Genomic DNA, 27254 nt, shown 5'->3' on the forward strand with positions numbered 1-27254 from the left:
AATAACAAAGTTGTCTAAAAATGTAACAAGTAAAGAAAAAACCCCTCAACCTCATTAGTAATTAGGAAAATTAAGACCACAATGTGATACTATTATAGACCCACCATACTGGCTAAAATTAAAATGACTGACAAGACCAACTCTTCCAAGAATATGCAGCAATGGGAACTTTCACACAGTGCTGGACAGACTATAAATTAGTATACACACTTAGGAAAACAATGTGACATTATTTATTATAACTAATGATTCACATACCCTAGAACCCAGAATTCTATTCCAGATCTGTACTTTAGGTAAACTACTGGTTATGTGTACCAAAATACACAAATAAGAATGTTCACAGCACAACTGTTCATAACAGTCCCAAACTAGAAACAATCCACATATATGGTACAATGAATAGAGACAACATGGATTATTGAATACTTGAAGGTCACTGGACAAACTATAGTTATTAGACATAATACTCAACAAGAAAAAGATATAGCATGACTCTGTCTATACAAAGCTCAAAAATAGATAAAACTATTCAATGTGATTTGGGTGATAAACTAAGAGAGAAATCAAGGAAACCATTATCACACAACACTGGAGAAAGGTTATCACAATGGGAGAGAGAAAGACTGATGTAGAAGGGATAAAAAGGACGCCTCTGAGAGCTGACAATGCCTATTCTTGACCTAAGTAGTGGTTATACAGATGTTTGCATCATAGTTATTCTCTAAGTGTTCATATGCTTTATACAATATCTTGTATAAACATGATATATCTCACAAAAAAATTATACAAAGGGCTGCCTCTTGAGGTAGTAGATCTCCTATCAAATGATATTTAACCAGAACTAAAGGTTCACATATCAGAGCTATTACAGCAGGATTTCAAGTACTGGTAGGAATTCAGACTAGATGGCCACCAGGTTCCTGCTAATCTAGAGATATTATGGATCTATTTTCATACCTTATAACGATGATTTTTATGAACACTATTCTGGAAGCAGTCCATACAGAGTACACATGTTGGGTCAATTGCACAGTCCCTGAAAAAAATTAAAAATTAGATTCCAAAATTTAGAGGACACCAATGATGTTTAAGGTGTTAATACAATGTGAATGAGTTTCCTGTGTGGTGCACAAGCTGAATATGAAAATGTTTCAAACACTAAATTCCAAATAATTTTAGCCATATTTGAATACTTACAATTGGTTTTGCTTCTTAAGTCATCCTCAATATTTTGAGCTTTTACCTGATTTCAGACTGTTAAGTTGCAAATCAAAATTAGTTTTATGACAAATGACTAGCTGTTTTTTCCATGAACTGTCATCGTCTTACCCTCCTGCCTTTATAAACATATATTTTTTTACAAACACTGACTGTTCACTGGTAAATGAGGCTTGGATAAAGACAAAATTTATTAGAATGTAAGCAGCGTAATGGCAGGATTGTTTCTTTATTTTGTATATTGTTATGTACTAAGCACCTAGAACAGTGCTGGGCACCTAACAGGTATTCAATTAATATTTATAGAATGAACAAAAAAAAATTCAATCTCTCTAATCTCTTCCTTAATAGTAACTCTAAGAAGTCACTATCTTATTTAACATTTCCAGAAAAACATTAAGAGCAACGTAAACTGGTGAAAAGTGCAAAAGAAATTTTTTAAATATCTGATTTTGAAGAGTTGAAGAAATGTCACTAGCAAGTTTAAAAAATAATTTTAAAGGTTATTAGGAAATAAAGATTTCCTAATTATACTCTTGAAAATATATATGATCTACTGACCTATTTAGAGCAGAATTTCTCAACCTCAGCAGTACTGACATTCCGAACTGGGTAATTACTTACTGGGGATAGAGGAGACTGTACCGTGCACTACAGGATGCTTCAGGAGCAACCCTGTCCTCTATCCACTAGATGCTAGTACCATTTCCCCAGTTGTTTAAAATGCCTCCATGAGACTTTTAGAGAAGCGAGATCTATAAATATCTATCACACTTTAGCTGAGACTGATTGGGCTTCAGCTAAAATATATATAAGAAGATAAACAAACCTTACTATGTATGTAGTAAAATAGTACACAAGATACAAAAGCTGACTTTTTCCTGAGAAAAGAAAGGATAAAGATACTGTGTGCTCAACTGTCAGAGGCAGGCCCCTGGCCAGGGCGGCCTCCGCCATTAAAAGATGGCGCCTGCCTAGTTGCCAGGTTAGGATTGCCTCGTGAGACTAAGCGGAACGCCCAAAGAGGAAGTAAACAGCATTGGTTGCTAGCGAAGTTGTTCGTTTAGGTGCACAGCCTGATTCATTCCCTCCTGTACCCTGCTCGCTGATTGGTCATGTAAGCGTATATAAGTGTGTAGACTTGCGGAAATAAAGAGAGAGAAGATGCATCCGAATTGGGGCTTCTTGTCGTCCTTGCGGGTCGAGGGAGATACTCAACAACTGTTAACTAAATAAACCAGTCAAACCTAGAATTATAGTGAAGCCAAAAACAATTCTCTGAATTTATGAAGCCTAAAAATTCACTCCTAACCTGAACTACCTCTAGTAAAGAGGGAAAAACACTCCACTAAAACTAGAGTACAGCTAAGATGTAAAAGATGAAAACGTCAGGCAGGAGTAGGGAGTAAAAATGTTCTCTGTGCTACCCTGATGTTTAAGACACCTGCTCTTAGAAAGGACAGAAAGCCTAAAGCTGCTTCTAGTTTCCCTACTACTAGCCTTTTCTACTCAACTGAATTACAACTGTTCCTACAGGCCCACAGTCCCTTGACACCAAATCTCACTTGGTAGCAAAAACTGACCTGAAATGACATGAGACTGCAGACTTTATTTATACTACTTGTTGTGAATATTCATAGATTTCTTACAGAAATGCTATGTTTGATGATAGGATCCTGCCTTGACACTGCTGGGAAAGTGTTCAGAACTCTGGAATACACCCAGCCCCAGGGTTTCAAATAAGAGTATGTGGACTATATTATAAGCAACACAAAAGTTCATCACTTTAAGTACTTTTAGAGAACAAAAAGTGAGACAATTGTCTAAGTCATATAATCAAAAACAAGCTATACAAACAGAAACAGATTTATAAGTGCATAACAAAAGGAAATTAAGTATGATTAAGTATATTATAAAAAGTAGTAAGCAATAAAATACATCATAAGTACAAAATACCAAAACAGAAACTGTAACCAATCCTGTAAATTTCTAATTCTTACCTACAAGAATATGTTGTCTCTCCACTTTTGAAAACCTTCCCACAGAGCTGAAAAGCTCCACTGTGCTTCAATTTCTCTAAGCAAATATCTGGATCTTCTCCAAATAAGTACCACTCCAGTGGAGTGAATATGGACATTTGTATACTCTCCTCCTGCTTTTCCAAGTCTGGGTCCATTTCGGCAGAATAAATTTCTGGCACCAATTGGGCCAAATAGTGCAAGAAAGTAGTATAAAAATCAACTTGCTGATCCCACCACTGAAAGAAAAGAAAATGAAAATTAGACTGTTATAAATTTCCCCTTGAAGATATTGGGGGACAAATATTGGCACAATTCTGTAATTTCAGAGAAAGTGATTAACAATATATTATTTTATCCCTCACCAATACAAAAGCAAAGTGGGTAAAAGCAAACTGGGTAATAAAAAAAAAAAAAATAGCCTTGGAAGTAAGTGGTTGCCCACATACCATATACAACTGGAAAAAGAAAGAAAAGCTATAATGGATGAGAATTACCCTTCCCTCTTAGAATGGGCAACTCCTTGTCTGTGAAGACAATTCTATTACCAGTCAGGTGCTGTAGAGACAAAGCATTTCTCACACTCTTAGTTTAATTGTTTTAAGGAACCATAACATTTACTGAGAGATCAAAATGAATGAATGCAAAAGAGCTTTTAGAATGCCAAAAGCACTAAACATAAAAGAAAATGGATAAATTAGACTCACCAAAAGGTAAACCTAAACCCTTCTGCTCTTTAAAAGAAACTATTTCAGGGGCGCCTGGGTGGCTCAGTGGGTTAAGCCTCTGCCTTCAGCTCAGGTCATGATCACAGGGTCCTGGGATCAAGCCCACACTGGGCGAGCAGAGAGCCTGCTTCCCCCTCTCTCATTCCCCCTTAAAAACCTTTTAAAGATTTAAAAAAACTTAAAAAATAAATAAAGGAAACTATTTCAGATGGCTTATTTGTACATGAAAACATGCTCACCATCATAAGTCATTAGAGAAATGCAAATTAAAATGACAGTGAGATACCCCTCCATACCCTATTATATTAAGGTGTAGATAAAAAATTAAAAAACTGACAATACTGGTGCATAAAAAATGAATTCTGGTACACTGAAAAGAAATTAAAGAATAAAGAATTATAAAAAAAAAAACTGACAATACCAAGTACCAACAGGATACATTAAACTGGAAAAGAAAAATGCTGGTAGGAACTGAAAATGGTATAGTCACCTTACAAAAGAGTTTGGTAGTTTCTTTAGAGTTAAACATATACTTACTGTATGATGCAGCAATCAAATTCTAAAAAAAGTATCTACCTAAGAAATGAAAACTTAAGTTCACACAAGAAAGTATACATGAATGTTACAGTAGCAGCTGCCAAAATACAGAAATGACTCAATGGTCCTTCAACTGGTGAATTAGAAACAAACTATTACAGCCAAACCATGGAATACTGCTCAACAATAAGAATAAGAAGTTACTGGGGCACCTGGGTAGCTCAGCGGATTAAGACTCTGCCTTCAGCTCAGGTCATGATCTCGGGGTCCTGGGACAGAGCCCCACATCAGGCTCTCTGCTCAGCAGGGAGTCTGCTTCCCCTCCCCCTCCACCTGCCTCTCTGCCCTACTGATGATCTGTCAAATAAATAAATAAATTCTTAAAAAAATAAGAAGTTACATACATGCAACATCAAAATCTATTATTGTAAAAACAGTCTAACTCAAAAGGCTACGTACTGCTTCTTAGCAAATGGGTACATGTTCATAGTGACATCATCTATGTAAACTGAGCAGAGCTCATCTCTGTGCCAAATTCCTGATTCCCATTAAATGTGGGTTTCATAGACACTACATGCAGGTTTCAGTAACACCACCATTCCACTCTTACTTGCTTCAAACAAAACAGCTTTCAAAAAATGCCCTGTTAAAAAAGACATTTGGGGATTACTCACTGGCCATTTGGGCTTAAATGTGAGGTATGATTACCCTAAACCATCCAACCAGACCAGCCTGAACAATTTTCAATGGCACTCAGTAAGAGCAAGCTTAAATGAACAGAAGGTTGAGTGCGTGAGATCTCTACTATCAACTCAACACGGACAATTTAGTTGCACTTAACGTCCTTCTAGTTAAATTAGTATTATTCATGTGAAATGGGCTGGCTCTCTGGTGTTAATGGTATTTCATGGGTGTCTCATAGTTAGTAAAAACTGGTATTTATACATAATTTTGTATTTGTACACACTAAAATTATATCCTAAAAGTAATTTTAAAATTTAAAGGCTATATATTTTATGATTCCATTTATAGGACATTCAGGAAAAGGCACAACTATATCAAGATAGAGTACTGCACAGTGGTTCCCAGGGGTTTACTGCAAAGTAGAAGAGAGGAAAAAAAATTTTTAAAGATTTTATTTATTGGGGTGCCTGGGTGGCTCAGTTGGTTAAGCATCCACCTTTGGCTTGGGTCATGATCCCAGGGTCCTAGGATAGAGCTCTGAATCAGACTCCCTGCTCAGCGGAAGGCCTGTCTCTCCCTCTCGCTCTGCCTGCTCTCTAGCTCTTTGTCAAATAAATAACCAAAATCTTAAAAAAAAAAAAAAATGATTGTATATATTAAGCATGTGATTCCTGATCCTGGGGTTGTTAAGTTGGAGCTCCATGTGGAGTGCAAGGTTACTTAAAAATAAAAAAAAATCCTAAAAAAAAAGTGATGTCAAATAGTCTCAGAATATCTCCTCAAAGACATTTATTAACTATAAGGGGAAAAGGTAATAACTTTAAAGTAGAGAAACTCTGCAGATACCAACTTAACCAAGTGATTAACATAAATATCACCAGTAATAAGAATAATGATACCAAGAATCCCTTAATATGATACACTGAGAAGGCTATGGTACCACTTTTGTGTTATTTTTCCCCAAAATACGTAACCTCATTATAATCATGAGAAAACATCAATCCAAACTGAGGAACATTCTACAAAATAATTGTTCAATATTCTTCAAAAATGTCAAGGTCGTGAAAAATAAGGCAAGAACAAGATGCTGTTACAAACTTGAAGATTATGGAGAAAGTAGGACCCTATTACAGACTGGAGGCAACGAAGGAGAAATAACTAAATTTAATGTGAGATCCTAGATAGGATCCTGAAACAGAAAAATAATTAATGTCAGTGGGAAAACTATTATAATTCAAATAAGGTCTATAGTTTAGTTACTATCAATACTAATTACTAATACTAATTACTATCAATACTAATTTTCTGTCCCTGATAGTTATACTATGGTTATGCAAGATGCTAACATTAGGGAATGCAGGTGTGAAGGATATAAGAGAACTGTTACTACTATTGTTGCAAGTTTTCTGTAAGTCCAAAATGAGTTCAAAATAAAAAGAAAAAAAGAACTGATACTGAAGATGATTATTTACTAATACAGAAAGTCATTAATAGTATACAGTTTGGTAAAGCAGGTTACAAAGCAGCGTATATAAAATCTCATTTTGGCTAAATATTTTACATGAGGGGAAAAAATCAGGAACAATATACACCAAAATGTTAACAGCAGTTGGTAATAAGAGTTTAGCATATTTTCACAGAAACTGTACATTTGCTTACCTAATATGAATAATATTCTTAGTAACAGTTTCCATATTTGGGGGGAATTTTTTAATTGTAAAAATATTTTACTAAAACTTTTAAAAAAAAAACAATTATATCTTCCAGTATTCTAACTCCCAAACTTTTCTAGGGTATGTATGCACAGACCAACAACTTGTTTCCTCCACAAATCTAGCAACTGTAACTATAAAGTAAAGAATATCTAATGTTCTATTGTACACCTAAGGTTCTTTTCTCCAAAAAGTACTAAATGAAAAAAGGCCTGTTTATTTACCGCTATATACCAAACAAAAAAATTTTCTGTAATATCTAATTATGGAAGGCACAAAATCAGTTGAAGTTTTTGAAGAATACTTTGAAGAACATGAAAAATTTGACAGTCACTGAAACCTGAGGGATCTTCTAGTTCAAGTCTCTCATTTTATAGATGAAAAAAACTGAGTCACAGAGAGAAATAAACTGTCTTTTCCAAGATTGAATAACCAATTAATATAGTCAGGAACAGAAGTTAGGTATCCTAACTCCTAGAGTTCAGTGCTCATTGTACTCAACCAAATATAAGCACACAGTACATCTGAATTTACCTTTAAGACCAATCAATTTCATTTTAATCATAAAACAAAACAAGAAACATAGTTTTGCCTTCCTTTTATTTCCTTCCTCCAAATGAAGTGTATTCACTAACAACTGCCTAACACTCCTGTTTACTACTAAATATTCTTAAATTCTATCTCTGTCATTACATATCTTGGTGTGAACTAATATTTTATTCTTATTTTTAAAAATATTTTATTTATTTAATTTGTCAGAGAGAGCGTGCACACAAGCAGGGGGAGCAGGAGGCAGAGGTAGAAGCAGACTCCCTACTGAATAAGGAGCGTGATGTGGGACTCAATCCCAGGACCCCAAGATCATGGCCTAAACTGAAGGCAGATGCTTAACAAATTGAGCCACCCAGGCATCACCGTGTGAAATAATACTTTGAAATGTTATCTTCATACTGTTGGTTGATTTGGCCAGAATGTCTGGGTGTTGATGCCTTTAAGGCCCTCTTCAGTGATCTTACCACTAGCTCTCCATCCTTCCATCCCCACTATTCCTTAAGGTCCATCAAACTCAAGGCACTCCTCTCTGACTACTATACTGATCAGCCTAAACAATTTCTCTCCCCTGTAACTCAAATACAGCACTTACTGAAGGAGGTACTTATTCAGTACCTACATTAGTTATTTTCATCTGCATACACATAGCCTCTTCACCCAGGCTATAAATTCCCTGAGGTGAGGAATGCTGCCTTTTAAATAAATCCCTGTATCACCACAGGCCCACCACAAATACTTAATAAAAGTTCTCTTGGGGCACCTGGTTAAGCATCTGACTCTTGATTTCAGTTCAGGTCATGATCTCAGGGTTGTGGAGTTAAGCCCCACATCAGGCTCCATGCTCAGTGAGGAGTCTGCTTGAGAGTCTCTCCCTCTCCTTCTGCCCCCTCCCCCAACATTCCCTCTTTCTAAATAAATAAATAAATAAAGCCTTAAAAGAAAAAAAAAATGTTCTCAGTCTTTGCTGAATGTTACAGATTTTTTGCTAGAGAGAAGAAAGCAAATATTGATTGACATTAAACCTTCTAAAACTATAGAATTCTTAAAGGAGATAAAGTATAATTTCACTCTTTCATGAAGACTTTTTCCTAAATGACTGCTACATCTAAGAAAAATCTTTTTCAACTAAGATTTGCCTTTTTTTCCAGATAAGAAAAACTACACAGCATGTATTTTACTGGTGACATGTTCAGGAATTATTGGTGACTGGAATAGATTTGACTTTCTTATTTATTTATTTGGTTGTTTTTAGTATTTTTACCCACTTCAGATAAGAATAAAATTAAGCATCTTTAATTTCAATGTCCAGAGGGGGGAATTTTTTTTTTTTTCAAATTTAGAGTTCAGAGAGGATTTTCTTAATTGTTCTGTAAAAACAAGTTCTCACAACATTTAAATTCCCAAACATTCCAGACATTTTTCTCATCCCCATGGAGATTAAGATATGTTCTCAACTCTGACCTAGGGACTTGGATCCCTGTTTGGGAACATCATTCTGAAAAAGGAAATGTACTTTTAAAACGTTCCTTTTGTTCAAACCACAACTTACACATCCTTAGACAACTGCTAACATCCATGAGGCTTCCGATTCCCTGAAACTCTTTTCCCAGCTCTTCTGTTTTAAAGTAGTAACAAAATCTAGAGGCTCTAGGATTGTTCCTAACAAGTACTAGATGAGTGTAATTGCAGTATCTCCATCCATCAAGAAATCTTTTGGTTACACAAAGTTTTCTTGTATTACTATTGGACAGATTCATAAAGTTTCATAAAAACAAGCAAACAATAACAGCAAAACTCCTAGCTCAACTGCTTACCCCGTGAGGAACACTATCTATAACATATCTGATAATTAGTTCCCTAAGCCTATCTGAACACTTCCTTTCAGCCAAAGTCCATTCTTACAGCTCATAATTAAACCAAAATCTACTCTCCTGTAATTTTTATCCTATACTGCCTGAAATAATCCATATGATATACTCTGCTCTTTCATCAAACAACCTTTCAAATAAATGAAGATAATTATTAAGTCTCCCATCAGTCTCTATTCTGGAGCTACACTGGAACACAGAAACTAAAGAAATCTGTTTATCCCCAGAAATGACATTCGGTTATCCCTAATGCCACGGTATTTAGACTACTCTCTATGTTGATTACTCTTTTATGGAACATGCACAATGTGCCTCTGTATAGAGAAGTGGGACTATTTCTTACCTTCCTTATCCAGGGTACTTAACCACTCAAAAAGGTCACATTCTTTTTTTTGGCAACCATATCATATCATGACTTAGTGAGTTTGTGGACAAGTAAAACCCTTAGGACAATCACATATGACAAACCTGGTCCAATACACAAATACCTAATCCGAGGTATAAGGCTGTACTTTCACCCCAATTGAATTTCACTTTGTTAGTTCTGAGGCAATGTTCAGACTAAGGAGATATTTTGTATATGTGTCCTATAATGTATTTCTTATCCCTGCCAGCTTTGTGTTGTTCGTAAATACGATAAGTAAGTATACTATGCCTTCACGGCACTGATAAAAGAAGCTAGGGTCAAATATAGAATCATGTGACGAAAAAGGCCCCTCTCTTTTAAGATAATACACAAGCATACTGTCAAAATTTAGTTTCTGAAAGCATTCTGTCCCCAAGTCATTCTCTTCCTTTTTCTTCTCTGATCATAGGTTCATGCTCCAATTTTCTAAGCTCTCCTTGAAATCTTTGGAACAATGAATTCTGCTTTCCTAAACTGTGGAATAAACATCTCATCTTTCTTTCTTTTTTTTTTTTTAAAGATTTTATTTATTTATTTGACAGAGAAAGATCACAAGTAGGCAGAGAGGCAGAGAGAGAGAGAGAGAAGGAAGCAGGCTCCCCGCCAAGCAGAGAGCCCGACGCGGGACTTGATCCCAGAACCCTGAGATCATGACCTGAGCCGAAGGCAGCGGCTTTACCCACTGAGCCACCCAGGCGCCCCAACATCTCATATTTCTACTGTGTTTAGTATATTTGAATATAGACTAAAATCCTTTCTTAGACTACAAGGTAGCGTATGTGTGCATATAAAAATAAATGGATAAATCAACAGGTTTTTCTTCCTGTTCCCAAGTCATTTTAGCTTACCCATAAATACCAAAAGTTCAAAGGGATTTTTAAAAGTAATCCATAAAGACACAGTTAAGTGGTTAAGCCACACTCCTCCAAACAGGTCAAATAGACTTTGTTCTGAAGAATGGCATTAAGTAAACTATTAGAAGGAGAATTATTATAGTCAAGTGATTAACAACAGACTCCATCCTGGACCGGTCCTATATCACTCCCGGATAGCAAGTAGGCACTTAGGGAAACACAATAACTCTCCTAGAGTCATTCGGTAACATTTATTTGGTACAGCATATTTCTGTAAGCACTTAGCGTATTACAGGGTACAACTTAACACCAAAAAAAAAAAAAAAAAAAAAGCTGTACCAAATGCTTTTAAAAAACCAAACTCATCAAATAACAATTGTTTCTTCAACAGAAGGCATGTTAACTCAGAATACCTTAAAAGAACATGAAGGAGTTCACAGTAAATCACCTGGGACTACAGAGTTTTAATATTTTGCCTTAAGTCACCCGAGGCAATGAGTTAAAAGCTTAAAGAAAACTTTCACAGAGCACAGTGTACAATTAGCACCTGTAGAGAAATGGGTAAAATGATTGCAAGGGAAATCTGAGATAACCCTCAAGGCCAGCACACATGAAGAGAGAATGGTCAGGACACTGCATTGGTTCATTCTGCACCACTGATTTACACACATATCTACCCACAGTCTCCACATGCAGTACTGAAGACAAAAACCTCTTTATTTGCAGGACAATGTCTGTTATTAAACAAAAGCAGTCCATCTTCAGCACCAGCTTATCCACACTAAATTACTATTCTTCCCTAGACTATTAAAGGTAGTGGGATTGAATCTATCACTGTAATCTGCAATTTTATACCTCAACTTCATAATTAAGGCTATAGAGTCTGATACTGAAAATCAGAATTTTCCTTAGCTGTCCACAACAGAAATTAGGAGATAATGATGAAAAAACAACACACACACTAGGCTCTGCTATGATCTGGTGACAAAGCACTTCAGTCAGGACTCAAGAGACCTTGGTTTTCCATCCTAGTTTTCTCATTATAAGTATGCCTTTGGTATAGAAAGCTGTGCTCTGGCCTAAAATGATATAGATTGCAATTTCTAAGAAATAGCACCACTACTGAAAATAATATATAGCTTCATGTTCCTTCTTTTGTATCTTAGTATTTTACTCACTTTTCAAAGATTTTCATTTTTTTAAGTAATTTGTACACCCATCATGAGGCTCAAACTCACAACCCTGAGATCAAGAGTCTCATGCTCCATCAACTAAGCCAACCAGGTGCCCCATCTCAGTATTTTAAGGTCAACTATCAAAATAAATTTATATTTATATTTATATATATATGTATATATTTTTTTAAAAGATTTTATTTATTTATTTGACAGATCACAAGTAGGCAGAGAGGCAGGCAGAGAGAGAGGAAGGGAAACAGGCTCCCTGCTGAGCAGAGAGCCTGACGCAGGGCTCGATCCCAGGACCCTGGGATCATGACCTGGGCTGAAGGCAGAGGCTTAACCCACTGAGCCACCCAGGTGCCCCTAAATTTTTATATTTTAAAGATCCAGTACACATATGAGATTGTAGACAAATTTTTCCTTGATTTTCATGATTATTGCAAGATTATTATTAATATTAAACTTAAAAAAAAAACCAAAATCCCATTTGGAGATAATATACCTTTGGGAGTAATGGAAATGTTCTATACTCCAATTTAGTAATAGTTACACAGGCGTATACATTCATCAAAACTCATCAACCAAAACACTTAAAATGGAAGAATTTTATTGTACTTAAATCTAACTTGATAATGTTATTTTTTTTAAATTCCCTTTTCAACTTTAAACCTTTCAGCCTCATTTTCTCTTAACCTCCTCAACTCCTATTACCTTCACCTCCACTCCACCTCGGTTATTGTCTTCTCATTCACTCATTCATGCATGCATTCAATAAAAATTCTGAAACAATGTGTTAGGTACTGGAGATACAGGTATGAACAAGAACAGCTCATGCTCAAGGAGTTTATTGTCTAGAAAGACAGACAGCAAACAGGTAATGCTCAGGACAGCCTGAGACATGCTGTGTACAACAGGAATATGAAAAGGGTGCTCCAGGAATGCACAGAGGCTCCTCTAACCAGCTCTATCATCACAAAATCTGATGTGCCTTCATGTTCTCAAACTCCAAAAGCCCTTACGGACCATAATGTTCAGTTCTTCCATTTATGTCAACATCATAACTTTTAATAACTCAGATCCCACCAATTCTCCACAGAATTCCTATTTTGGCTTTTCCTATACCCCACCTTCAGCCTAGACCCCAATGTTAGCTACTACCCTAGTATGCCTCCTCATTTCTCTTCCCATCCTCCCTCCACAACTCCTTCCCCCAATCACCACCAATCTTGTTAAAATAAATCCCTAATGTTGATTCTCAGTTATTCATTAAGAGTACATAAATATCTACTATTTCAAACACATACTGGGATATATCAATGGAAAGTCAGACATGATCCTTGGCTTCATAAAGCTTGCATTCTGGTGAGACAGACAGATATTTAAATAATAAAGACAACACAGTAATTACAGATTGTAATAAGTACAATAAAGGAAATAAATAGGGTGCGTACACACAAAAGGATAAGAAGAACCCATCTTTTAGACTGGGTAAGCATCAAGAAAAAGCAGAGGAAAAACACTCTTGGGAAAAAGAACAGCAAGCAAAGGCCCAGGCCCTAGAGCAAGACAGATCTTGTGCTTGTTTTAGAAACTAACAGGCCAACGTGGCTAACAGTAAATGACAAGAAATAACAGGAAATGGGGGGAGATGCAGGAGCCAGATCATGCAGGATCTTGAAAGACTTGTAATGAATTTAGATTTTATTCTAAGTAAAATGGGAAGTCACTGAAGGATTTAGTCAGGAGGCTGACATGATCTGAATTAGTTTTAAAAAGATTACTCTGGTTGATCTGTGGAAAATAAACTGGAAGAGGGCAGAAATGGAAGCGAAGAGACCAGTTAAGAGGCCACTCCAGTTGCCTAGGCAACAGATGGTGGCTAGGACTAGAGAGGTGGAGTGGAGACAGAGTTGTTTGTGTTCAAGAGCTATTACAGAAATGTCATGAGACAGGAATAAGAAAATTCTTGATCAGCCTCCCTTCTTTCCCCTCTCCAAACCTGGTTCTTTCTCTCAGAATATGACACAACTATGGCCATGAATGATTAAACCAAAAACTGAGAATCCCGATGTCATTCGCTTCTTCCCTTTTATCCTCATGCCTAATCCATTAGCAAACCTTTTTGCTTCTACCATACCTGCAAAATCTCTCTCAAATCTATCCACTTTTCTCTATCTCTAGTGATGTCTCTCTAGTACAAACCACCATTAGCTAAGGCTTAGGTTATAGCAGTAACTCCCTAATTGCTCCCCCTGTTTCAAACACTTATCAGACATCCAAGTGGCTATATCAAGTAGGCAAGTAGTTGGATTTGTGAATCGTTAAGTTCAGAAGTGAGATGACCTAGAGATATAAATTTGGGAACGGAATGCATACTAACAGTATTTAAAGCCACAGAACTGGATGAAATCACATAGGCAGAGGGCATAGACAGGATAAAGAAAAAACCTTAGTGCTGAGACTGACTAAGGAAAGAAAACCCAGTCAAAGTAGACAGAAGGCAAAAGTTCTGTCAGACCACCCCACATACTCTCTGAATTCCCAGTGTTTCTCAGTCCTTACCTTCTCGACCCAATAAACGACCCTCTCCTAGAAACTAGACCCTATGGCATCATACTACTCTCACCTACTTGCCTGGCTGTTACCTTTCTAGGTCCTTCTCTGGTCCTTCCTCCATCTCCTATTCCTGAAATTCAATCATCCCTGTCCCCAGTCCTTCTCCCTCTCTTCATTCCCTCTCTCCCTCTGTGTCTGAACTTTGTGTATCTGATCATGTGTGCGTGTACACACACACACACACACACACACACACACACACAATTTTCTCCTCAAAGATCTTCACCATTCCTACAATCTCAACTGTCAACTCGGTATTGAGAATTTCCAAATGTCTAAGCTAAGTATTACTCAAAGTGTGGCTCACAGACCAGGACTTTGGAATCAGCAGGGCATGCTTGTGAAAATTTTCCAGCCTAGACCTACAAAATCAAGTCCTAATGATTCTTTTTTTTTTTAATCTATTTGACAGAGAGAGATCACAAGCAGGCATAGAGGCAGTCAGAGAGAGAGAGAGAGGAGGAAGCAGGCTCCCCGCCAAGCAGAGAGCCCGACGCAGGACTCGATCCCAGAACCCTGAGATCATGACCTGAGCCGAAGGCAGCGGCTTAACCCACTGAGCCACCCAGGAGCCCCTACTCCTAATGATTCTTAAGCAATGACTTTTATAAATGTCCAGTAATTCAGACCTATTATTTCACCTTAATTGCATGTGAGGTGATATTGGGAATTTGACAGCCTTCATGTTTTTGATAGCAGTATTGCAGAGAAATAATCTGGGGTTTAAGAAGAAAGTTTGATTTAAGGATAACGGAAAATACAACCAAGAGTAAGGCTCTAATGGAGTTGGTTAAGATTTCTAAAATGTTGTAACTGTCCCATATTTATTATTTTTGTTTTCCCTGCTTCCCAATGGTGATTTAAAATACAAATCATTCAAATGTTAAAGAATCTCTGAGCTTGTTTTACTTAACAGCAAAGAAGTAGTGAACTGGAAGCCAGTATGCCACTACACTGTCAGCTTTAAAAAGAAAAGGAACATAAAAACATATCTGGAATCCTCAAGTAGACAGAGCAATCTGCCAAAAAAGTGATCATGAGGCCTGTCACAGGTCTTCATCCACTTGTATCACCTTATCTTGTATTAAATTCTTTGAGCATTTGTCTTATCTCTGTCACTAAACTGCGAGTTCCTTCAGGCTATTTCTCTTGGCATCCATCCACTACTTTGTAAAACCTACAGCCTTGCCCCAAGAAATCTAGTATTTCTTTTTTTTTTGAAATCTAGTATTTCTTGAAGTAAAGAGTTTGCAACCTAATTCTACCTTGATATCTGTACCATTATGTCCAATTAAAAATAAGCAGAGTCTAGACTGATGAGGTTTTACTTAACCACCTGGAAGGAATTAATATATCAAAGCTTTAAATAAGCACTAGTCATTTTTGGCAATACAAAATTACAGTAACACTTCTATCCACACAATTTCTGTACTGCTTCTAAGATGTAGAACACACAAGCTACCATTAAAACCAGATGTTTCAGGTGCTTCTCAATTTTCCCTACCTTCTCATTTCAAACAGATGCTTTCCTACTTCAATACTGGCAGTGAAGCGAGGTTTAACTGCTATATGAGATAGAAGATGGTTGCAAGCAATTGCTCTAGTTATGGCTAAACCCTTATTCCAACTCCCTCCCTACCTGGTTTCTATCTCCCAGCCAGTCTCTCCAGTCCCTGGGGTGGATTCTTAATTCTGGAGCTCACTTTATTCTCTCATAAAACAATGCTGAACAATGATTAAAACAGTCCAGGGGCGCCTGGGTGGCTCAGTGTTTTAAAGCCTCTGCCTTCAGCTCAGGTCATGATCCCAGGGTCCTGGGATCCAGCCCGATCGGAGCCTGCTTCCCTTCCTCTCTCTCTCTGCCTGCCTCTCTGCCCACTTGTAATCTCTGTCTGTCAAATAAATAAATAAAATCTTTAAAAAAAAAAAAAAAGTCCAAAAATGCATTTATTAAAACTACAAACCAAAATACTTCAGAAAGAGGTGTATATCCCACACTTTTCTATATGCAGCAATAAAGACAAAGTGATAAGACTTAATACCATGCACGGATCAGTATTTGAGTATTTCCTGCATATCTCCCCACTAGATGCCCAGAGACATCCAGAACATTCCCCAATATTGCCCCCTAGCTCTTATACTCCTCATCTGCTTTCTCCCTGTGGCCAGACTATAGACTCAAATTTGCTCACTGTCTCTGCCTTCCCATTCTTTCAAAATACAAGGGCAAAGTATAGACTGCTATATTAATTAATAGTACTGCATTGATTAAAAACGTCTGGAGGTTTTTTCTTCACCTTTAATAAGAAGCGACAGATGACGGGTTTCTCCACTGAGGGGTGAGGCTTGGGGTTCTCAAGACACCGGAATGAGACACTATAATTCCTACACCCCATATCTTGACGAGTTGACAGTGGCAGTATTCCCTGCCATTATCAGGCCCCACCCAGCCAGCTAAGCTATATAACATTAGGTGCAGCGTCCTGGATTCCTGTCATTAAGAGGGGCTGGCACTGCGTCTATGCGAAAATGGCTTTTCCTCTAATCCCGCCTTAGCCCCCACACCAGGCCATCTAATAACATCACCAGTTCTTTCTACTTAAGGATAGAGACAAGCTTGAACTCGTCACAACTAATAAATGACAAAATCATTATATTCCGTAGACTTAGTCGGCAGGAATGTGGGTAATGACTAACTTTTATTCGACGGCTTCTTTCCAGATCAATCCATACGACTCCCCCTCCCCAGAGCCGCCATAAGGGGTGAAGCCCGACATCCTCCAGAGCGCGGTAGGGAGGGACTGGGGGGGACAAAAGGAACTTGCCTACAAGGACTTACAGATGCCAGGAGCTGAGGGGTCTGCGGCAACTCCGTACTGACTTCCATCCTCTCCGCACCCCCGGCCTCCTCGTCCGCCATCTTGAGGGAAACTGACACCCGCAGTTCCAGACCCCCGGCCGGAGACGAGCGGAAACCTGTGGCCGGTCCAAGAAACGAGGGGCGACACTTTTACGACGGCCCCTGAAGTCGGGTTTGACGCAGAATCGAGGAGTGGCTTCCGGTCCGCTTCCCGGAAGCAAGCGTCACGGCCGGTACGGCTGAAGGTTTTTCTTCCCCTAATTTCTTAGTTGTAGTCCCCGGTGCCTGAATGGTTGTGCATCTGGTTTCGTTGCTGTGAACTGTTGCATCTGCGAGGTAAAAAATAAATTCAGCGTCCATTTTGGAAGGAGGAAGACTGTCAGGGGCTGCGAACCTAATCTGCGTCTCGTTCAGGCCGGGTTGTGTTGTTCTGGGGGCGTTTGTCGCCCTACGTACCCGCAGTGGTTCCTTAGAACCCACAAAATGGAAAAAAAAAAAAAATACTCAAAGCTATTCCATGTTTAGGAATGTAGCCCTTGGCCACATGCGCATGCGCACAGGAAAGCTCAGACCCCGGACGCTTTGAGGAGAGGTGGTGAATATTAAAAATTGAAACCTTGTAGTCTTGCATCGGTAGAGGGAAAACAAAATGTAACATGGTCATGCTCATTATGGAACACCATGCGGTGGTGTCAGAAGGAACAAGGTAGACCATCGTGGAAAAATAAGGATGAGTTAAATGAGGGGAAGGAACCCAAGTTGCCGCAAACTGTGTATTTGCAGTTGTGTGCTTTGAAATGTGAAGGAAAAAGCTGGAAAAGGAAAAGGGCAAACTAATAATAACTCTGAGGATAGGAAAAAGTTGATCAAGAACTACTTTAGATTGATCTGTATTGTTTTAAATTTTAAAATATTTACAAACCAATTTAATAGTGTATTTTTAACAAAAGGGAAAATAACAATAAATCTAACATTCTTGAAGGAATTAAAGGTTAACTATTGGGACGAGATTAATCTTTACCTCAAATTACACGTATCAAAATAATTCTTAATGAACTGAAGAGTTAACTACCAAAAAATAGGTAAATATTTGTATAAGATTGGGATGGAGGAGCCTTTTTTGTTTATTTTTTGTTTTTTGGAGGAGGCTTTTTAACTAAAGCATGACACCAAAGGCAGAAAATATAAAAAGACTGATAGATAATTTAATTAAAATTAAAACATATACAAAAATAAACTATACAAAGTTAAAAAGTAAACAAAAATTGGGAAGAAATGTCTGCAACATTCGTGACAGACCCAATCCCAAAGAAGACTGTATCAATAGAAAAATGGGCAAAATACATAAATTTGCAACTCACTAACTTTTATAAACATGAAAAAACCTAACTAATAAGCAAATAAATGCAAACTAAAATGAGGTTCCTTTTTTTTGCTGTAAATTTGGTCAGTTTTTGTTTTTACTTAAAAATAACCACCATGGGGCGCCTGAGTGGCTCAGTGGGTGGAGAGTCTGCCTTTGGCTCAGGTCCTGATCCAGGGGTCTTGGGATGGAGCCTTGCAACCCTCTCCCTGCTCAGCAGGGAATTGGCTTCTCCCCCTGACTCTCCCCCATCTAGTGCACGATCTCTCTCTCTCTCTCAAATAAAATCCTAAGAAAAAAATAACCACCATGTTGGTAAGCTGAAAGGATACTCATTGTTATATAAAATACATGTGTACATTAGTAAACCTATAGGAAGACAATAGTCAGAAGCCGTTTTTTCTTAAATGCTTTTTGTTGGCCCATTTATTCCATTTTTAAGGCTGTATCCTAAAGATCTAATTCAGGATGCAAATGAAGTTTAAACTACGTCATTACTGGTAATGGAGAAAAATTAAAAATACTCAAATATCCTCAATAAAGGACACTGGCTAAATAAACTGTGGTCACTCATATAAGGTAATTTTTCTACAGCCATTAAAAATGTTGTAGAACATTGATTCTCAAAGTGTGGTCCACAGACTCTGAGCGTTCCCAAAATTTAGGTGAAATTCGTAAGGTGAAAATCCTTACAATAATAACAAAGGAGTTAAGTGTGTTTTTTTTGTTTTTGACCACGTGGTATTTGTACTAACTACTGCAGAAGAAATGGTGGGTGAAACTGCTGGCCCCTTAGCACAAAATAAAAGCAGGGGCATCAAATTCAACAAATCATCAAAGCGATCTAGAAGTCATTTCTTGACCACCACGCTCTTGCAGTTAAGGAGGGAAAAAAAAGAATTTAAAGCATTTTTCCTGATGTCCTTGATGAAGCAGTAAAAACATATTAAATCTCAACCTGAGAGTCTTTTAAATATTCTGTATGATGAAATGAGAAGCACACATAAACCTTTTCTTCTGTGTATAAAAGTATGATAGTTGACTTGAGGAGAAATACTTGAGTTGCTAGGTAAACCGGCCATTCTTACGTGGAATATCACATTCACTTACAAGAATAAGTAACAGGCAACTCTCTCAGGTCCCCTCCCTCTTTGGGCACTTTGTACTATCACTCAAACTTTGCTTCATTATCACTCAATAGACCTTGCTTTGCTGCCCACCACTCTGCCTACCTCTTCATTCTTCAAAGCAAAGTGACCAAGAACCACAGGCACCAAACGAAAAAATCCTAACACTACTTACATCTATTTAATTTACTTGTTCTTAATAGATATGTGTACATTACTTATGAAAATTTCATCATATCAAGTTTGTGTTAGCAAAATTTGAACAGACAATGAACTTATTTGACTATTAAAAGCTTTATAAAAATATAATAGATATGCAGGGTTATTCAGACTTAGGTATTTGACAGGCATTTTCTCAAATATGAACAAGAAAGTCTTTCTCTTCAAGGAAAACAGTTTTTGTTGTCCATTTTACGACTAGAGCTTTCAAGAGAACATTCTGTAGAGAACATATCTGCCACTGTGAGTTTGACAAAGTCCCAAGGAAATTGGTCATATTACTGTGTGATTTTTTAAATAATGTATTATGAAATACATTGACATTTGGAAGATCTGTATAACTCATTGAACAGATATCTTCTGTATGACAAATGGAGATACTATAAAGTATGGGTGAAAGATCTCTTCGCATTGTTAAATAGACCAAAATAATTTAATGTTAACGGAGTACAAAATTTAATTAATATGCTTTTAGATTCCACATTGAATAGATCTTTAAGCTTTTACTATTTTCCCAGTTCTGCTGCAGTTTCAAAGCATATCCACAATTATATGAAAACACTATTAAAATATTCTTCCTTTCCAACTATGTATCTGTGTGAGGCCAATTTTTCTTATATATTTCAACAAAACAACATATCACAATACACTGAATACAGAAGTAGCTCTGAGAACCCAGCTGTCTTCTGTTAAAAAAGAGATTTCAAAAAATGTAAAACATTGCCATACTTTTTTTTAAAAATATTTTATTTATTTATTTGAGAGAGAGACAGTGAGAGAGGAAATTCAAGGAGGGGAAGTGAGAGAGGGAGAAGCAGGCTTCCCACCAAGCAGGGAGTCCAATGTGGGGCTCGATCCTAGGACGCTGGGATCATGACCTGAGCTGAAGCAGACACCCAATGACTGAGCCACCCAGGTGCCCCCATTGCCATGCCTTTTAATAATTCTTATTTTGTTTTTTGGAAAACTTACTTTTCATTAAAAATGTTTTGTTAGCATGTATTGGGTTGATAATTGTTATTTTGAACAAATTAAAAGATCACTTAAAATTTTTCTCAGTTTTAGTTTCTAATGTAAATATCAATAGATAAAACCTACATAAACAGAAGATCTATAAGGTCCCCAATATTTAAGCATATAAAAGCATCCTGAGACCATACAATTTATTTTTTTTAAGATTTTATTTATTTATTTGACAGAGGTCACAAGCAGGCAGAGGCAAGCAGAGAGAGAGAGAGAGGTGGGGAAGCTGGCTCCCGGCTGAGCAGAGAGCCCTATGCAGAGCTTGATTCCAGGACCCTGGATTCATGACCCGAGCCAAAGGCAGAAGTTTTAACCCACTGAGCCACCCAGGTGCCCTGAGACCATACAATTTAAAAGCTATTGTTGTAGAGGCATTTTTATTAACTTGAGAAGATATTCACTATATATTGTTAGGTGGAAAAAGCAAGTTCCTAAAAGCGTGTGAGTCTATTTTTGTAAGACAAAAAAAAAAAGGCACCTTCAATGAAGAATACTAGTCACCAACATATGGTTATCCTTGGATTGCAAAAATTTGGAAATTTTAATTTTCTACTTTCTCCTTAACTGGTATTTTCTAATTCTTTTTCTAACAAATATTTAGTGCTTGTGTAAAAATTTATTTAGGTTTGTTTTAATTTATTTATCTGAGAGACAGAAAGATAGCCCAAGAGCACAAGCAAGGCGAGGGGCAGAGGGAGAAGGAGAAGCAGACTTCCTGCTGAGCAGGGAACCCAACATGGGGCTGCATCCCAGGACCCTGAGATCATGATCTGAGCAGAAGGCAGATGCTTAACTGACTGAACCACCCTGGTGACCTATGTAAAAAAATTTTACTGCCTATTTTTTAAAATAGATAAAATACCAAATACCTGGATGGGTATTTGAATGGATGGATGGTTGAATGGACAGATAGATAGTTTCTAAAGCTCAAAAGTCCTCCATGGTAATATCTTATGTGATCTAGCCAGATGTGGTTGAATCTTTCCTTCCTCCTGGAGGAGCTAGTAGCTATATAGCTATATACCTAGTGTTTAGGACTGAACTTTCTGGATTTGAATTTCTTTTTTTGCCACTTGCTGGTTCTGTGACCTTAAGCAAATTAACCTCTCTGAGACTTGGTTTCCTCATCTATAAAATAGTTGTGGTAATAAGACTATTTTCCTCATACAGTGGTTGTAAAGATTAATGAGACACTCTATCTAAAGCCCTCAATGACTGGCATTGTGCAGGACAATGCCTGTTAGTGTTCAAGATGGACATTGTTTTTGTTTCCTGATTGTCCTTCATCTGTTGGCACTTTCTCCATTTGGTGCAGGAGGTCTTTCCATTGTAGGAAGTCTTGTTGGAGGGAGACAGTGTTCCCAAACATGTGCTTAGAATTCATGCCTGGTTGGTATCCTCAAGCAGCAATGTCTATTCTGACTATTCTTGTTAAGAAACCATTGGCTTCTTGCTTCTTGGTCCATGGCAGTTCCTTGGGTTTCTGCTTTTTTTTTTTTTTTTCTAAGCCTGTCCCTAGCTTCTTGCAGAATCTTTGAATCTCTGATAGCCTTTCAGTAGATGTGCTTTTTTCTCAAGATAGTTAAAGATGGTTTTTATTACCAGAAGCTATTAGGATCCTATCTGATGTAACCATTAAAGTACTGTTTATAACCTATAATTCTGACTTGTGTCACAGTTTTTCATGGTCTAATTTAATTCCTTCTCTAATCTGTTAGTTCCTTGAGTGCAGGAGCCAAGGCACATACTTAGAAGTCAGCTACTATGTTAAAGACTTTAGATGCATTTTAAAGTATAACTCTGGAAACAGTTTTTTTAAGGATTTTCTTTATTTATTTGTCAGAGGGAGAGAGCACAAGCAGAGCAGAGAGGGAGAGGGAGAAGCAGACTCCCCACTGAGCAGGGAGCCCGATGCAGGGCTTGATCCCAAGACCCTAGGATCATGACCCAACACGAAGGCAGTAGCTTAACCAGTTGAGCCTCCCAGGTGCCCCTCTGGAAACAATCTTATGATGTTGTTCCTGTTATCACTGTTGCACAGAAAAGGAGGTTATAGCTTGAATGGATGAGACTGCTTGTTCAAACCCACAATTACTAAGTGAAAAAACCGGATTCAAGACCTAGGTCTAAATGGCTTCCAAATGTGTGTCTTTAACCACTTCACTGTCCTACCTCCGATAAAAAAAATTTTAGTCTCTTTTACCACTTTATACGTTGTAATATAAATGTTTATTATTAAACCAACAAAAATATCAGGCATCTGGCACACATTTAACATCCTAGCATGCTTATATTAGACATTTCATAGGACCTGAACAAGATAAAATAGATACAAACTTATGAATTAGCATTGCTCTTTTCTGATCTAGACCAAGGTGTGGCTTGACCTGTTTTAGAAGAGGATTATGAATTTCTTTGATTCTTCTGCAAAATACATATTTCTTTTTAAATTAGCATCAGCTCACAGTAACTTTTGTAAGTTGACAGGTCATTTTTCAGGTGTCATTTTACTGTTCGAAGTATCATCAACAGCTAAGATACATTAATTAGTTTTATCAAAGCCCCAGAATGACACGACAGCCATACTCAGAGCTGTTTTCCTTACACTCTTCATTTATGGATTGTGCTGGAGGTTTTTAACCCTGGTCACATGTTAGTTTGAGAACTTTTTAAAAATTCCAACACCAGGTCTCACTCTAATGATTCTAATTTAATTAAAAAGGAGTGAGACCTAAATAGCCATTAAAAAAACCAAAACTCTCTCAAGTGTTGACAGAGAGAGATCACAAGTAGACAGAGAGGCAGGCAGAGAGAGAGAGGGAAGCAGGCTCCCCGCCGGGCAGAGAGCCCGATGCGGGACTCGATCCCAGGACCCTGAGATCATGACCTGAGCTGAAGGCAGCGGCTTAACCCACTGAGCCACCCAGGCACCCCCTCTCTCAAGTGTTTTTAATGAGCAATCAGAGTTGAGATACCCTCAGTGATTCTATTTTAATAGACTTCTATCTCTGGGATATTTTCTTATGTGGATGATAGTAGTGCATACATGATTCCCCTGTCTGGTACAAATCTTTGGTAATCCTCATCCAGATTAAAGGAGAGTAACCTTCCCATCTGATCTCCCTATTTCCACTCTCTTGCTCATATTCATCACTTGTTTTCCTGCCAGAGTTACTTGCAAATATAAATCTAGTCATGTGACTCCCTTTTCTAAATAAATTAGACGACTACCCTATAACATAAAACTTAATTCTTGAACATGGCATCCAAAGCCCTTCTCAATCCAGCTTTAAACGCTTTTTGCTAGTCTAATCTCCCTTGCCACCCCTCACCTTAAACTATCCATACGGTTTTTCCCATATTTCCCATTCAATCTCATCCTCCTGTGGTTTTTTTTTTTTTTTAAAGATTTTATTTATTTATTTGACAGAGAGAGATCACAAACAGGCAAAGAGGCAGGCAGAGAGAGAGAAGGAGGAAGCAGGCTCCCTGCCGAGCAGAGAGCCCTGATGCAGGACTCAATCCCAGGACCCTGAGATCATGACCTGAGCCGAAGGCAGCAGCTTAACCCACTGAGCCACGTCCATTGGCCTAGAATGCCCCCTCTCCCACCACAACACCTCTTTCTTTTTTTTTTTTTTTAAAGATTTTATTTATTTATTTGACAGAGAGAGATCACAAGTAGGCAGAGAGGCAGACAGAGAGAGAGAGAGAGGGAAGCAGGCTCCCCGCTGAGCAGAGAGCCCGATGCGGGCCTCGATCCCAGGACCCTGAGATCATGACCTGAGCCGAGGGCAGCGGCTTACCCCACTGAGCCACCCAGGCGCCCACAACACCTCTTTCTATAAAGGGATTTCTGTTATTTTTTAGAGTTCAGTTTATATATGACTTCCTCTGAGATGTTCTCTGATTCTCTCATTTTCCAGCATGCAAAATTATTCCCTCTGTGATTTCATTGCACTGGAAATGAAAGAATAACAGGAAACTGGGATATAATCTTGCTAAAATTGCAAAAATAATTTGACAACTTTTACAAAAAGAAACTAGATGCTGAATATATACATACATATATATTTTATTCTTTCATTTACATGAATGGCAATTCTTAGCCTTTTATTTGTCCAATTCACTGAGTTACAAGATTATCTCAATTGGGCCTGGCACATCCTTTGTCAAGAAATACTTCCTTTTTAACACTAAAGACTTTTTCATTTTGCATAATCTTTGGCCTCTTGGAAATAGAGCTATTGGGAAGCCCTTGAGCATGTTTTTTTAAATGGCAGCAACTTGATTATAAAAATGAAGCATTTCGGGGCGCCTGGGTGGCTCAGCCATTAAGCTTCTGCCTTCAGCTTAGGTCATGATCCCAGGGTCCTGGGATTGAGCCCCGCATTGGTTCCCTGCTCAGCAGGAAGCCTGCTTCTCCTTCTCCCACTCCCCCTGCTTGTGTTCCCTCTCTTGCTGTCTCTCTGTGTCAAATAAATAAAATCTTTAAAAAAAAAAAAGAAGCATGTTCAGAGACAGTCCAGTGTACCTCTGCAAATTTGAAAAGGCATTCACAGTATGGTGAATGTTTATTGCTTAGCTTATTTGTTTTGGGGCATTTTTATAAATTTTTTTTAATGTTCCAAAATTCATTGTTTATGCACCTCACCCACTGCTCCATGTAATATGTGCCCTCCTTAATACCCACCACCAGGCTCACCCAACCCCTCAGCCCCTTCCACTCCAGAACCCTCAGTTTGTTTCTCAGAGTCTACAGTCTCTCATGGCTCATCTCCCCCTCTGATTTCCCCTAACTCACTTCTCCTCTCCATCTCCCAATGTCCTCTGTGTTATTCCTTATGCTCCACAAGTAAGTGAAACCATATGATAATTCACTCTCGCTGCTTGACTTACTTTACTCAGCATAATCTCTTCCAGTCCTGTCCCTGTTGATACAAAAGTTGGGTATTCATCCTTTCTGATGGAGGCATAATACTCCATTGTATGTATGGACCATATCTTCTTTATCCATTCATCCATTGAGGGGCATCTTGGTTCTTACCACAGTTTGGCGACTGTGGCCATTGCTGCTATGAACATTGGGGAACAGATGGCCCTTTTTTTCACTACATCTATATCTTTGGGGCAAATACCCAGTAGTGCAATTCCAGGGTCATAGGGTAACTCAATTTTTTAATTTCCTAAGAAATCTCCATGCTGTTTTCCAAAGTGGCTGCACCAACTTGCATTCCCACCAACAGTGTAAGAGGGTTCCCCTTTCTCCACCTCCTCTCCAACACATGTTGTTTCCTGTCTTGTTGAATTTGGCCATTCTAACTGGTGTAAGGTGGTATCTCAATGTGGTTTTGATTTGAATCTCCCTCATGGCTAATGATGATGAACATTTTTTCATGTGTCTATTGGCAATTTGTATGTCTTCTTTGGAGAAGTGTCTGTTCATGTCTTCTGCCCATTTTTTGATGTGATTATCTGTTTTGTGTGTGTTGAGTTTGAGGAGCTCTTTATGGATCTTTGTTATCAGCTGTTTGGGGGCATTTCAGTGGAAAAGTTAACCCAAGACCCTTCAGACAGGAGGATATTTACTATTACATGATTAGTTTAGAAAGCAAAACAATATGAAGCCTAACTGAATTCTGTACTTTCTAAAAGATACATTTTAAAGAAGAATAAAACAAAAAAGAAAAAAAAATAGAGAATGGTACCACCGTCCTCATCTTATGACTCAGTTCTACTTCTGCTATTCGTAAGTTGCTATTCCAAGAGTGCTGGTTTCTGAGCTAAGAAAAGAGCCTGGGGCTCTCAGGTCCTCTCAGTAAGTCTATGGACTATAGCAATCCCATGTTGGGGCAGATTATACTTGAAGAAAAAGGCTCCCATACTGAGCTGAGAAGCAGGGATCATTAAGGTTTTTAGGGTCCGGAATGGAGAGGCGATGTGATGGTCTTCATTAGAACAGAAGTTTTCAGTCTCGGACAAAGGTCATTCCTACATTTGTGGGGAGATCAACCCTTGTTAGAACTGGAAAAGTCCTGCGACTGTGATAAAGTAGTCAGGACTGGACACTTCAGCACCAGTTTTAGGAGAATCAATCCTGAGTTCAGAGATTACATTTCTGGGGTTGGCTTCAACTAACCTTATTTGGCTTCCTTATTTAAAAACAAAGATATCCATACTTAGGGAGTCATATTTGGAGTGAAACTCAGATTGCTGGTTCAACTTGAGTCAGACCTGGATTAGGGATCCATATAGACCTGGATATTGGGTTCATCCTCTGCCCTG

At 38.0% G+C, this 27254-nt stretch overlaps 2 protein-coding genes across 5 annotated transcripts in view; one reads left to right on the top strand and one right to left on the bottom strand.

Annotated features, from left to right (window-relative positions):
* The window catches only part of UBR1 (ubiquitin protein ligase E3 component n-recognin 1), a 143621-nt gene extending 126211 nt beyond the window's left edge, over positions 1–17410 (bottom strand). For all 4 annotated transcript variants that reach the window (XM_013055459.2, XM_004751218.3, XM_045067680.1 and 1 more), the window contains exons 1-3: positions 17217–17410; positions 3222–3478; positions 961–1039 (exon numbers count right to left, since the gene is read on the bottom strand). In XM_013055459.2, coding sequence (XP_012910913.1) covers positions 961–1039; positions 3222–3478; positions 17217–17297 — 417 coding nt within the window. In that variant the 5' untranslated portion in view covers positions 17298–17410. The remainder of the gene's footprint in view (positions 1–960; positions 1040–3221; positions 3479–17216) is intronic.
* A 39-nt stretch (positions 17411–17449) lies between these two features.
* TMEM62 (transmembrane protein 62) overlaps positions 17450–27254 on the top strand; it is a 51533-nt gene continuing 41728 nt past the window's right edge. The window contains exon 1 of the mRNA XM_045067685.1: positions 17450–17573. The gene's annotated coding sequence lies outside the window, so the exon portion shown is untranslated. The remainder of the gene's footprint in view (positions 17574–27254) is intronic.

The sequence above is a fragment of the Mustela putorius genome, unplaced genomic scaffold (genome assembly GCF_011764305.1).
Source record: "Mustela putorius furo isolate JIRA1106 unplaced genomic scaffold, ASM1176430v1.1 tig00003898_pilon_pilon_pilon, whole genome shotgun sequence".
NCBI classification, from domain to species: Eukaryota; Metazoa; Chordata; class Mammalia; order Carnivora; family Mustelidae; genus Mustela; species Mustela putorius.